General features: G+C 58.6%; 1 protein-coding gene across 1 annotated transcript; it reads right to left on the bottom strand.

Annotated features, from left to right (window-relative positions):
* Window positions 1-6,235: 6,235 nt before the first annotated feature.
* Window positions 6,236-12,186, bottom strand: NKAIN1 (sodium/potassium transporting ATPase interacting 1). The gene is made up of 4 exons (XM_066335028.1): window positions 11,873-12,186; window positions 11,127-11,187; window positions 8,825-8,906; window positions 6,236-6,319 (listed from the first exon to the last, which is right to left on the bottom strand). Exons 1-4 carry the CDS (start codon window positions 12,179-12,181, stop codon window positions 6,310-6,312), a joined length of 462 nt encoding a protein of 153 aa, XP_066191125.1. The 5' UTR covers window positions 12,182-12,186; the 3' UTR covers window positions 6,236-6,309.
* Window positions 12,187-13,272: the final 1,086 nt, after the last annotated feature.

The following is a 13,272-nucleotide window of genomic DNA, read 5'->3' as shown; positions in this document are numbered from 1 at the left end:
CAACAGCCCCCAAAGTGTCACGTTTCTAAGGCCACCACCCTGCCGGCTGCACACTCCTGGGTTCAAATCTAGGAAATGGCAGCGTTACATTTACCTGTGTAACCTTAATTGGTTACAATTTGGATTCTCCCAGCCCTTAATTACAGGTTCACAAATTTTCCAGAGGGTTTTTTTTGGATGACACCCCCGGCCCAGGCAGGGCTGGCTCTGTCCCAGGGCACAGGGGACATGGGGACCTTGTGTCCTCTCCTGGCCAAGCTGGAAAAGGAACTTCAAGGTCAGAAGTTTGATGCTTGAAATGGTTTTGCTTTTCCTCTCTCTCTGAGCAATTCTGCTGAAATCCAGGAGGGTTTGCTGAGCAATAGAGGGTGAAGGTTGAGTCTCTCTGCTCCCAAATCCAAGCCCCGATGGCAGCAGGGTGCCCCCAGACCCCTCCTCAGCACCTCCTGGGCTGCTCAGGGTTCCCTGGTGCCTCCTCCCTGCCGCCTCTGCTCCTGCCGCACCTCGGCACAGCACAGCTCGGAGCTGGGCACGGCCTGGGGGCCGCTTTAGTCCACCTTTCCTCTCTCCTGCCTTTATTCCATCTTTCCTCGCCCCCGGCTGCTGCGGCTCTGCCCGGAGAGGCTGATTCTCTCTCCTGCTGCAGCCCAGCCGGGGGCACAGCCCGGGGACACAGCCCGGGGCTCCGGACACCTCCTGGCACCCCTGACCCATCCCCACGGAGCTCCAGAACCTCCCAGCCCGGAGGAGCTGCCCGAGGAGCAGCTGGAGCTCGATGGTTTTGTCGGAAAACTCTCCCGGCAGAGAGGATGGAGAGCTGCAGCTCCCTGGGGCCGGGAGTGGTTTATCCCACCCGTGTCCTGCCCGGCTGAGCATCCCTCAGCTCCCTCACCCTCCTGTGCTCCCGAGAGCAGCCCCAGCTCCTGCCAGCGCCCCGGGGTGAGCTCCCCGCAGGGATGGAGGCTCGGCCACACCCGCCTTAGGAGCCAGATTGCCTCGGTGCAGTTTGGAGGCAGCAAATCCGTGCTCGGCACGGCTGATGCACCCTCGGGAGCTGCCCTGTCCCTCCTGTGAGGCCGGAGAGGGAGGACACAGGGAGCAGCGCCCGGCAGGTGACCCCAGGTGACGCTTTGGGGGGGTGGTGGCACCGCCCGTGGGTTCCACTTGCTGGAATCATTCTCACAGCGGCTGTCAGCAGGAGCCAAGCTTTGCTCACACAGGACAAGGGATCTCAGAGAGCTCAGAGCCTGGCTGGGAGCGTTTGTTCAGCCGATCAAAGTGGGAATTTGCCCAGTTTTTCTCTGTTCTTGCCCCCACCCAGGCTGTAACCACCGGGATCGCACCCAGATCACACCCAGGCCTTGCACTCGTGGTGGCAAAGGATGTGAATCGTCCTGCCAGTCCTGAGGCCTTTCCCGTCCCTGTCCCTGCCCGGGAGGTGTGCCTCCTCATCCCCTCCGCCTGCACACCCCCCTGCTGCTCTGCAGCAGCCCCAGGGCACAGCCCACAGGGGTGAACGGCTCTGCAGGGCAAATTTGGGGAACCTGGAGAGCCCAGGGGGGCAACCAAACCTCCCGGGGCCGGGAGGAGCACAGGGAATCAAACCCCTGCCCTGCACTGTGACACTGGGACCAGCACTGTCCCTTGTCCCCTGCCCTGCACTGTGACACTGGGACCAGCACTGTCCCCTTGTCCCCTGCCCACTGTGACACTGGGACCAGCACTGTCCCCTTGTCCCCTGCCCTGCACTGTGACACTGGGACCAGCACTGTCCCCTTGTCCTCTGCCCACTGTGTCACTGGGACCAGCACTGTCCCCTTGTCCCCTGCCCTGCACTGTGACACTGGGACCAGCAGTGTCCCTTGTCCCCTGCCCACTGTGGCCCTGGGACCATGATGCTCTGGGCACCAAATCCCTGCCAAACTCCACCCTCACTGCCCTCACCATGCTCCAGCTCCAGCACGATCCCAGGCTGCCTCCATCCCTTCCTCAGCCCGTTCTTGAGGAGGGCTGCTTTTTAAATTTTTAATTTAAATTTTTAATTTTTTTAAATTAAAAAAACTCCTTAAAACTCACCACTTCCTGTGGCTCTGGGGCTAAACCCGGCTGATTTGGAGCTGGATCTATGGCAGGACCAGAGCAGGACAGTGCTGTGCTCCCACAGGGACATCCGGATCTCATCCTGGGGAGAGATGGGGACCACTTATATATATATATAAAGTATATATATATTTATATAAATATATATAAATAAATAAAAATAAACAAATATATATATAATTAAAATATATCAAATATATAAAATAGAGATATAGAGATGTCTGGAGTGAAAACTTGTGCCTGTGGCTGGGTCATGGCCAGCAGAGACGGCCCCAGAGCTGTCACCAAGGCAGGTGTCACATCCACCCAGTGCCCACCCGGGTGAACACCCGTCACCTGCCAGCGGGGAGCAGAGATGATGGGACACTGCAAGGAGCACTTCTCCAGGGGTGAAGCACTGGGGATTTTGGGGTGCCCCACCCACGTCATGTCATGGGTGGTGTGGTTTTAGGAGGGTGTCCTTGGGGTTGTCACACTCCAGGGCCCCTGGGGAACCATCCCTCGTGCTCGGGAGCCAAAGCGGGGACAGCCAGCCCCCGAGTGTGTCCCCGGTGGGTTGAGCCCCCGAGGCGGAGGCGCACCCCGCTGTTGGTTCCCCCGGCACACCTTGGGTCTCCCCAGCTGGGTGCGCGATCCCCGAGACCCTGAAAAGCCGCTCTGTGCCTTTGTTGGAGGATGTGAAAGCGGCTTTTTTTACTCCTTAACATCTGTGACTCGCCGGGCTCCGGCGGCTGCGGGAGGGAAAATCAATCCTTTGTTGCTCCTCCGCCGTTTCTTGGGATGGAAGAAAATCGGCTCGTTTCTCTTCCTGCCTTTCCTGTTTACGGCCACCCCGGGGGCTCTCCGCCAGGGGACAGGGGCTGTGAGGAGAGGACAGGGGCTGTGAGGGGGGGACAGGGGCTTTAGGGAGGGGACAGGGGCTGTGAGGAGGGGACAGGGGCTTTAGGGAGGGGACAGGGGCTGTAGGGAGGGGACAGGGGCTGTAGGGAGGGGACAGGGGCTGTGAGGAGAGGACAGGGGCTGTGAGGGGGGGACAGGGGCTGTAGGGAGGGGACAGGGGTTTGGGGAGGGGACAGGGGTTTGGGGAGGGGACAGGGGCTGTAAGGAAGGGACCGGGGCTGTGCAGGAGGGGACAGGGGCTGTGAGGAGGGGACAGGGGCTGTGAGGAGGGGACAGGGGCTGTGAGGAGGGGACCGAGGTTGTCGCAGGGACCGGCCGGGGCCAGGCTGGAGGGGTTCAGAGCGAGCCCCCCCCAGACTGCCCCGTGTCTGTGAGTATTAACACAATGCCCACACTCACTGGATTTTAAATTTGGGGTGCCCCGATGTATTTTGGGGTGCTGCACCCGTGTCCCGGCTCAGGCTCGGGTGGGAGCGCGGTGGGGACATCACACGGCACAGGTGACATTTGGGACAGCTTTTGCCCCGTGTTTATTTCGAAGAATTCCCCCTGCCGCTCTCAGAAGACGATTCTGAACCAAACCTGTCGTTATAAACTCGAAGTTGTCTCCCCAAATTAAAAGTTTTAATGGAGAAGGAGCCAATTCCAGCCTCCGGTTCGATGCTCTCCCGCCCTCCCCGGGACACAGCCGGCGGAGCTCGGGCACGGCCAGCCCGAGGGGCACCTCCGGCAGCGCTGGAGCATTCCGGACAGGCTGCGGAGCCGGGACGGGCTGGGCTGGGCCGAGGAGGTGGGTCGGGAGAAGGCAAATCCGTGCTCAGAGCAGGGGAAGGGGATCGCTGCTCCCGCCGGCTGGAGAGGGCTGCGATGGGAGCTCCTCTGGGTGTCCGTGGGAGCGCTGTGACCTGAAATGAACCCACCTGCAGAGCTGCCCCAGCCCTGGAGCATCCAAATCGAGGACCTGGAGCTGCTGGAGAGCCCAGAGGAGCCCCCGGAGCTGCTCCAGGGCTGGAGCCCCTCTGGAGCCAGGCTGGGAGAGCTGGGGGTGCTCCATGGAGAGGAGAAGCTCCAGTGAGAGCTCCGAGCCCCTGGCAGGGCCTAAAGGGGCTCCAGGAGAGCTGCAGAGGGACTGGGGACAAGGGCTGCAGGGACAGGAGCCAGGGAATGGCTTCCCACTGCCAGAGGGCAGGGCTGGATGGGAGATTGGGAACTGGGAATTGTTCCCTGGCAGGGTGGGCAGGGGCTGGGCTGGAATTGCCAGAGCAGCTGTGTCTGCCCCTGGATCCCTGGCAGTGCCCAAGGCCAGGCTGGACACTGGGACACTGGGAGGTGTCCCTGCCGTGGCACTGGGGTGGCACTGGGGGGATTTAAGGTCTCATCCCAATCCAAACCATTCCCTGATATAAAATGCGGAAATCTGGGGGATTCAGAGCCCTGAGGAGGCAGGTGGCTGTGTTGAGGATGGGAAAAAGAGCAAAAAATTAAAAAAAAAATTAAAAAACCACCCCCACCTTTAATCACCTGAACTGCCCAGGGAAGGGGAATGCCCCGAAGCAGAACAGCACCAACTGAAACTCTCCTTTGACTTTTATAATTACAGAATAGAAAAGAAATCCTCGGTTCACGTTACAAAGACGGGCTCATAGAAAACCAAGCCGACGGAACAGAAACACCCAAGGTCCCCGAGCGCCGCGCCCGGCTCCTGAGGAGCCCAGGGGACAGAGGCTCTTCCCAAGAGCTCCAACGCCAGCGAGCTCCTCCTGCTGCTTCCTGCTGGCTTTGGGAAGGGCTGGGAGCAGGGGAATGTCTGCCATCCCATCCCAGGTCAGCAGAGCATCCTTGGGCCTGGAGAGGAAAATACACCCCAAAGATGCTGCTGGCCCCGGGGTTTGGGGATATGTTCTGGGGGATGAGGGGAATCACTGCCTGAAAAAACCCACAATTTTCCTTGGACAAAAGAAGGGGAAAGGGTGGAACAATTATTGCCTGTAGAGTTCGCAGCTTGGCTGGAGGTGGTGGGGGGCTGTGGGGGGCTCAGCCCATCCCAGCTCCGGGCGGTGGCGCTTCCACGACTCCCTCTAGGGAAGGGCCGAAAAACCATTCCAGGGTGTGAGGAATTCCCCTGGCACTGGAGGAGAAACCCCTGGGAGGTGAAATCCATCCGAACCCCCGGCTCCCCGCGGTGCAGGGCGGGCTTCAGGCCCGATCCAGGGATCCTGGAGGAGCCACATCCCACACAAAGGAGACCGAGGAGGTTGCAGGGAGCTGGGACACTTCAGGAAATTCCTTTTTTTTTTTTTTTTTCCTTCCAGTTTCTTCCAAGGCTTTTCCTTCCCAGCCGATCTTCCTTCTGAAAGCAATCCCTGCCCCACTCACCTCTCACCCCCAAAATTCCTTTCCCTCACGCCGAGGTCCTTGCGCCGCTGGAGCTGACAGATGGATTTGGCACTGAGCCCCCCACGGATGAAGGGACCAGGGGAGGAACCCCCAACCCTGGGCGAGCTTTTGGGGGGCCCTGGGGGGATCCCAGCGATGCTGAAGGCATGATGTCAGCCTTGGGAGGGGAGCCTGGCTCAGCCAGAGTCTACTCAGGCACTTTAAATTAAATAAAAACCCAAAGAAATGATTGGAAAAAAAACCAAACAAAAAAACCCCCAAATCCCAAAGCAACCCACAACATTCATCAGATCCCTTCCAGCAGCCGGGCAGGGGCTGTGCCGCAGCAGCGCCGCTGTTCCCAGGTTGGAGCAAGGTCCCCGAAATGTGGGAGAGAGAGGGGATGAGTGTCCTGGGTGTCCCCCCGTGTCCCCACAGTTGGGGGTGAGGCGATGCTGATGGACGGATCCGGCTCCTGGAGCGTCCCAGGCCGAGCCCCTTCCGTGCTGCTTCACCGGGCTGGTGGGGCTGGGGGATTCCCGCTGGGGGATTCCCGCTGGGGGATTCCCGCTGGGAGCCACAGCCCCGTGTCCGGAGCCAGCCCGACCCGCACATCCAGAGTCAGGAACTTGTCCCAGCCCCGGGACAGCGCTGCTCCCGGTGCCCGGCTGGCCCCTGTCCCCAGCTCAGTGGCAGGGACAGAAGCCAACGGTGTCCTGTGAGCGCTGCCACGTCCCCGCGTGTCCCCGTGTCCCCACGGCCGGGAGGGGCCGGCGCAGCCCCCGTGTCCCCGGGCTCCGGGGATGGATGAGTTCGGGGCGTTCCGGGCGGCGGCAGGCAGGAGGGACAGCGGCTGGCCGTGGTGGCCCCCGCAGCAGGGAGGTGACATCGGGGGGTGGTGGCTCCGGGGCTCCTGGCGCCGCTGGCTCCCGGTTATCCCGAGCTGGAAAAGAGCGAGAGGAGGAGCTGGAGAGACCGCAGCGCGTGTCCCCGCGTGGGGACAGCGACCTCTCTGGGGTCACTGCTCTCCCTCCGCCCCCCAAATGTCACTGAGCCGCTGCGGACCGGGGCTGGTGTCCCTTCGCATGGTGACCCCGTTCCTGGGATTCATTCCTCTCTCTGCTTCTTGTGTCTAGTATCATTATCTTTTATTTTTATTATTGTTATTATTGGTTTTATTATTGTTATTATTTGTTTTATCGTTGTTATAACAGCGTTGTTGCCATTGTTATTAATAATTTTAATATTGTTGTTATTAATAATTTCATTGTTGTTATTATTAATAATAATACAGTTGCTACTGCTACTATTGCTAATATTATTATTAGTAATATCAGTCTTCTTGTTATCTTAATTTCAATTATTAAGCTGTTGATACCCCACAGGTACTCCCTGTTATTGTTGTTACTATTTATCTTTTTAGTAATAATAACACAGCTCCTCCTACAACTATTACTACTATTATTACTATTATTCCTGTTATTATATATTTTTAAATTTCAATTATTAAACTGTTGTCACCCCACAGGTTTTCCCTATTATTGTTATTATTCTTAATAATAATTATGCAGCTCCTCCTACTATTACTATTATTACTATTATTACTATTATTACTATTATTACTATTATTACTATTTTTCTTGTTATTGTCTTTTACTTAATTCCAATTATTAAACTGTTGTTACCCCACAAGTTCTTCCTATTATTGTTGTTATTGTTATTATTAATATTATTATTAATAATAATACAGTTGCTATTACAACTATTACCAGTGTTACTACTACTATTACTATTATTCTTGTTATTATATTTTGCTTAATTTCAATTATTAAACCATTGTTACATCACAGGTTTTCCTTATGATTATTGTCGTTGTTAATAAATCGTAATAATAACAACAATAACAACAATGTTATCACCACTTCTGTTATTGTAATAACTCCCCACGCAGCCGTTAATTCAATCACAGCTAATTAGAAGCTGCAGAATGAGCTGTAATTGCTGTGGCTGCAGCCCGGCTGCCCCTGGGGACACGGCTGGCCCTGGGGACACCAGTGACCCTGGGGGACACGAGTGACCTGTCCCCAGAGCCAGCCCTTGTTTGTCCTCCCGCGGGTGGGAGGAGCAGCGGGACCCGGTGTCCCCTCCCCAAGCTGCCGCTGTCCCTGCCCTGAGCCACCGCGTGTCCCCCACCTTGGGGACAGGGACATCCCCGAGTCCCTGAGCTGTCCCTGCTGCCAGCGGGATGGAGGGGCCTCGAGAGAAATGACAAGTGCATTAATTAAACAGTGGGTCATTAATGAGCTGCTGGGGGCAGGGGGGAGGTGGCAGAGCAGGGACAGTGTCCTGGTGTCACCCAGTGCCCCAGCCCGGTCCCTGGCCCTGGGGCGGTGCCAGGGGGGCACTGGCGCTGGCAGGGGGCACAGGGAGGGTACAGTTAGGGACAGGGACACACCCAGGACCCGAGGTGTCCCCAGGCTGGTGACACAGCCCAGCCTCTCTGCCATCAGCCTCTGTGTCCCCTGTGTGTGTCCCCTGTGTTCCCACCACGTCACACCGATTTCCCCGCTGATTTCCCCAAATCCCGCAGCTTTCAGCACGGATCCCGCAGCCCCCCTGGCACCCTCCGTGCCCCGGGGGGTGACGTGGGGGTGACGATGGGATCAGGGGGGTCACGATGGGGTCAGGGGGGTCACGATGGGATCAGGGGGGTCACGATGGGGTCCCTGTCCCTCTGCCCACGGTGGCTTTGCCCGGTCCCAGCCAGGCAGGGCTGAAGGGACACAGTGACGAGTCTCACCCATGGGACACTCCCGGGTCCCCGCCAGCGGGGAGGACACCTCAGTAACCCCCAGATGTGGGCGCTGGCACCGGGAAGTGCCAATGCCACTATCCATGTCCCCATCCGTGTCCCACCCACGCCCAGGGGACCAGGGGCTTCCAGGGAAGGACCAGCTCCGTGCAGGGGGGCACAGCACCCATGGGTGCTCCCCTCCACCCACAGGATCTGTCGGTGTCCCCAGGGCGGGCCCGGCACTGTCACAGATGGACGTGTCCCCCCCGGCCCCTCTTTGCCTCCCTAATGGCATCGCCTGCCCTTGAATTTGCATACGAGGCTTAAAATATAATTAATTGTTGGCAGCGGGCAGAGCCCGCGCGAGGTTAATCCCGTTAGATTTGCGAGCCTTATCTCGCTGGAGTGTTTATCGAGTTCTCCTTAACGGGGAAGGGAGAGGGAGGACAAGTCAGCTGGAGAGCTGCCGCTCCCCCGGGCACCAGCTCAGCAAACACAACCCAGCAAAACACAATCCACCAGCGGGATCCTCCGCACACCGCCCAGCCCTGCCCGGAGGGAGCCTCGGGATTTGCGGGGAGGCTGCACAGCCCCAGATCCGAGCTGTGGCGGCACCACGGAGGGTCCTGCAGCCCGCAGCCCCCGGGCACTCACGTGTAGAGCGGCTGTAGCTGCAGGTGCGATGTCTTCTGTGGTGCCTGGTACCCGTAGGAGTCAAAGCCGCCGATGAAATCAACTGGGGAGAGGCGGGAGAGCAGCGGGTGAGCTGGGAAGGGCAGCGGGAGATTCCCGGGGCACCCGTGCCATGGGAACATCCCGGGCTGCAGCTGCATCCCAGCGAAATGCAGCAGCCCAGGGAAATGCTACTGTCAATGTGTAATTGGGAAATCCTCTGAGCCCCTGGCAGGGCCTAAAGGGGCTCCAGGAGAGCTGCAGAGGGACTGGGGACAAGGGCTGCAGGGACAGGAGCCAGGGAATGGCTTCCCACTGCCAGAGGGCAGGGCTGGATGGGAGATTGGGAACTGGGAATTGTTCCCTGGCAGGGTGGGCAGGGGCTGGGCTGGAATTGCCAGAGCAGCTGTGGCTGCCCCTGGATCCCTGGCAGTGCCCAAGGTTCCCTTTTCCTTCTTCTCCTTCTCCTTCTCCTTCCCCTCCCCAGCTCAGCCCCGGCGCTGCCGCTGGACGCAGCAGAATTCCCTCCCGCTGTCCACGGAGCGGGCATTTAAGGAGAATTACGGGGGAATTATCGCTCGTTTGAGGCTGTCACCTCGGGGCATTGAACGCACGTGAGATCAGCTTTTACTGCTTAGATTTCCAGCCTGGAGGCTCATCCCGCTCCGAACCGGTTCCCAGGGGGATCCTGGTGTCACAGGTAGCTCTGGGTGGCTGGGGATGCCCTGGAGGTGCCCTGGGGGTGCCCTGGGGGGTTCTGGGGTGCCCTGGGCAGGTGGAGATGCCGTGGGGTGGCTGCGGGTACCCAACTCCTCCCAGATCACCCCGTGTTTCCCCACATCTGAGCCCTCTGCCCGGCACAGCCAGCACAGGGATGGGCTCCGGGTGCAGCCGGCTGGGAAATCCAACCTTCCCAGGATCCCCAGCACCACGCCACTTCCCAAACCCAACCGAATCCTGCATCCACGGGAGTCCCAGAGCTGAGAGTTCCAGGGGAGAGCCCCCCTCTCCTGGAATATTTCCCTTCCTGACTTAATATTCTGCCAGCTCTCGATTTTGACTCCATCCATCCATTGCCAAATCGAATAAGATATTCCATTAAAAAGATGCATTTGCATCCCGGGCTGAGGCAGCATTAATATTAAAAGTGTGTTGGATGCTGGAGTTTGTGGGATTGCAAACACTCCCCGGAGCCACGGGTGCTTTTAAAAAGGAGCTCTTCCCACAGGCAGCCGCCAATTCCACAGGGAGATGTTTTCTTTCCATGGGAAAGGAGGGAAAACAGGGGGATGCTGCACCCCCAGGCTCAGCTGAGACCACCTGTGGGTCCGTGGCACGGGTGGGATGCTGATCCCAATGCTGATCCCAATGCTGATCCCAATGCTGATCCCAAAGCTGATCCCAACGCTGATCCCAATGCTGATCCCAACGCTGATCCCAACGCTGATCCCAACGCTGATCCCAATGCTGATCCCAATGCTGATCCCAACGCTGATCCCAATGCTGATCCCAATGCTGATCCCAATGCTGATCCCAACGCTGATCCCAGTGCTGATCCCAGTGCTGATCCCAGTGCTGATCCCAACGCTGATCCCAACGCTGATCCCAACGCTGATCCCAACGCTGATCCCAACGCTGATCCCAACACTGATCCCAATGCTGATTCCAGCACTGATCCCAACACTGATCCCAATGCTGATCCCAACGCTGATCCCAACGCTGATCCCAATGCTGATCCCAATGCTGATCCCAATACTGATCCCAAAGCTGGACCACACCGGGTGCTTGTGGCACAGCCCTGCCGGGATCTGCCGGCTGGTGGGAATGAATTAATGGCAGATGAGCTTTTAATGCACTTGGACAGCCAGAGCCTGGGCCACCTGGGGAATTGGGGCCGGGGCTCTTCCCGAGGGGTGTTTGGAGGGATCCGGGTTGGAGCATAAAGAGCAGTTTATGCTGGATCACAGTTAGACTTCACTTTGCCAAAAATGCTGGGTTTTCCCATTTTGGGGTGAAAATCTGGCAGTGGGGAGGCTGTGGGGGACACAGCCCGGGGGACACAGTGTCCCCAGGCCGCTGTGGCTGTCAAGGGGGGAGGTGACAGCTGCCCCATCACAGCCCAGTTCCTCTGCCTCACCAGGGACAGGAAAACGGGGCAAAAACCCAAATGAAGGGATTTCTTCAGCTGCCTGAGACCCGGGCATTGCTTCCCCAGACCCCACCCCGCTCAGGGTGGCATCAGCTGAGGACACTGTGGCCCTGTCACCCCAGGCAAGGCACTTACAGCTGTCCTCCTCCTCCAGGAACACTTTGCTGACGTAGCAGGCGTAGACGAAGCCGAAGAGCTGGGAAAAAGCAGGGAGAGGTTGGTTATGGGGTGATGGGCAGCACAACCAGCATGGGGGCACGGCCAGGGGGCTGGGGCTGAACTGGGGGCACTGGGGGTGAACTGGAGGTGAACTGGGGGTGAGGTGGGGGGCACTGGGGGTGAACTGGGGATGAACTGTGGACTGGGAGTGAGCCGGGGGCATTGTGGGTGAACTGGGGGCACTGGGGGCTGAACTTGGGGCACTGGGGAGTGAACTGGGGGCACTGGGAGCACCCAGAGCCCACCTGGTGCAGTTTGGGGTGCAGCAGGGTTGGGTTGGGTGGATTCAGCTGCACAAGGAGGGGGCCCTAAGGAGGCCAGGGCTGGCACCTCACAGAGGGTGCTGAGCCCCACACAGTGCTGGGAGCCCCTCTGGGGACTCCAATCCCCCTTCAAGCTCTATTTTAGGGAGCTCTGCCTCCAGTTGTGTCCCATTCCCACCTCCCCAAGGCGGTGACACTCCCTCCCAGCAGGCAGCACATTCCCAGTGAGTGATTCTTTCATCCCTGCAGCGTCCAGCCCTCAGCCTGACTAATTTTGAGGTGACAGAAATGTGTGATGGGGACACCTCCAGCGGCACCGTGGTGCCTGTGCCTGTGCTCGGTCCCGTTCCCCGCCTCCCCGTGCCCGGTTTGGACAGAGGGGTGGGCAGAGACCCTTACCGCCAGGAAGATCTGCGTGGCGCTGCTCACCACCTCGATGTACTGGTAGTCGAGCAGGCAGCCGCTGACCGTGATGACGTGGTGGTCCTCGGGCGCCAGGTTGGAGTTGAGCACTGGTGTCACCAGGCAGCCCGGGCCGTTCTCCATCCACCACGAGCGGTGCAGTGAGGTATTGAAGGTCATGATGAAGTCTCGGTCCTGCAGGAGGAGGAGGAGGCACAGGTGGTGGATCTGAGGCTCTTTGAGGGAGGGTTGGACAGAAAATGGGTTTTCCCAAGCCAAGGATGCTCCGTGATCAGAGCAGGGCATCTCCCTGACCCTCAGCCTGCAGCCCCGGGTTTGGGGCATCCTCCCCTGCTGGTGGTGTGGATCTCTGGTCACCCAGGTGATGCCCAGGTGACAGGATGGGTGTTGTGGGTCTGAGAGGTTTCAGCCTGCTGGCAGCTGTGAACTTTTTCCCAAGGAAAAGTTTCTCAAGAAAGTTTCTCCTCAAAACCATCTTGGCAAACAACTCTCTCAAAACAACATTTCTCCAGGTGGAGTTTTGCTGTTTCTCTGGTTTAACCCATGGGATCAGAGAGGTGTCATTCCCATTCCCCAGCCATGGTCAGTCTGTGTGGGAACACCTTAGAAAAGGTAGCAAAAATTTAGAAAAAAAGCACCTTCTTTTTCTATGCTCTTTGCCTTCTGAAATATTTGGAGTCTTTCTTTCGTGTCCTACAGTGACAGGTCATCATCCAGGTGACGCCCAGGTGACAGGGTGGGTGTCACAGTGCTCACCAGAGTGGTGCAGCAGGGAAGCAGCTGTTTGTGACGGTGCCTCCTGCCATCCCAGGGATGGGACCACGGCAGCACCCCATCCATCAGCTTTTCCAGGGATGCAGGGCAGCCCCTGTTGCCTCCCCTGGGTTTTTGGGGTGCCATGCCATCATCCCATCCCCAGGGAGCCCTGCAGGGTTCCCCTGATGCCAGTCCCCTCCTTTTCAGCCCCTCCCAAGCCTTGGCGCCCTGCCTGTGTCCCCTCCAGCAGCTGTGGGGTGGCCTTGGGCTGGCAGGAGTGCCCTGCAGGGGTGGGGGAATCCTCAGCCCCTCTCTGCCCCCTTCCACCCCACCAGAGCCCCCCAGCCCCTCTCTGCCCTCGGCCGGCGCTCGGCTGTGCCAGGGCTGAGCATCTCCGCAGGAAATCACCGATGTGGGATTAAAAGATTTCTGCTGCCGGGGGCGGCAAAAGCCCCGAAAGGGAGCGGGTGTGGGTCGGGGTGTGTGCAGCCGGAGGATGTGGCCCCGGTGCAGGGAAGGGCCGAGGGGCAGCTGCAGTGTGACGGGCACCGGGGATTTCACCGGGAAGCCGCGGGGCCAGGGAATGCTGCCCCTCTCCTCACCCGGCTCCGGGAGAGCCT

Source organism: Sylvia atricapilla, chromosome 24 (genome assembly GCF_009819655.1).
Source record: "Sylvia atricapilla isolate bSylAtr1 chromosome 24, bSylAtr1.pri, whole genome shotgun sequence".
In the NCBI taxonomy this organism is placed as follows: domain Eukaryota; kingdom Metazoa; phylum Chordata; class Aves; order Passeriformes; family Sylviidae; genus Sylvia; species Sylvia atricapilla.
Note: the sequence above shows the minus strand (reverse complement) of the source record. Positions and strands in the feature narration are given on the sequence as shown.

Coding starts and splice junctions, on each gene's coding strand:
- NKAIN1 (XM_066335028.1), bottom strand. CDS start 12,181: ATGCCCTGCTCTGATCACGGAGCATCCTTGGCTTGGGAAAACCCATTT. Junction 11,188..11,872: donor CCACGCAGATCTTCCTGGCG/GTAAGGGTCTCT, acceptor GCTTTTTCCCAG/CTCTTCGGCTTCGTCTACGC. Junction 8,907..11,126: donor CCTGGAGGAGGAGGACAGCT/GTAAGTGCCTTG, acceptor GCCTCTCCCCAG/TTGATTTCATCGGCGGCTTT.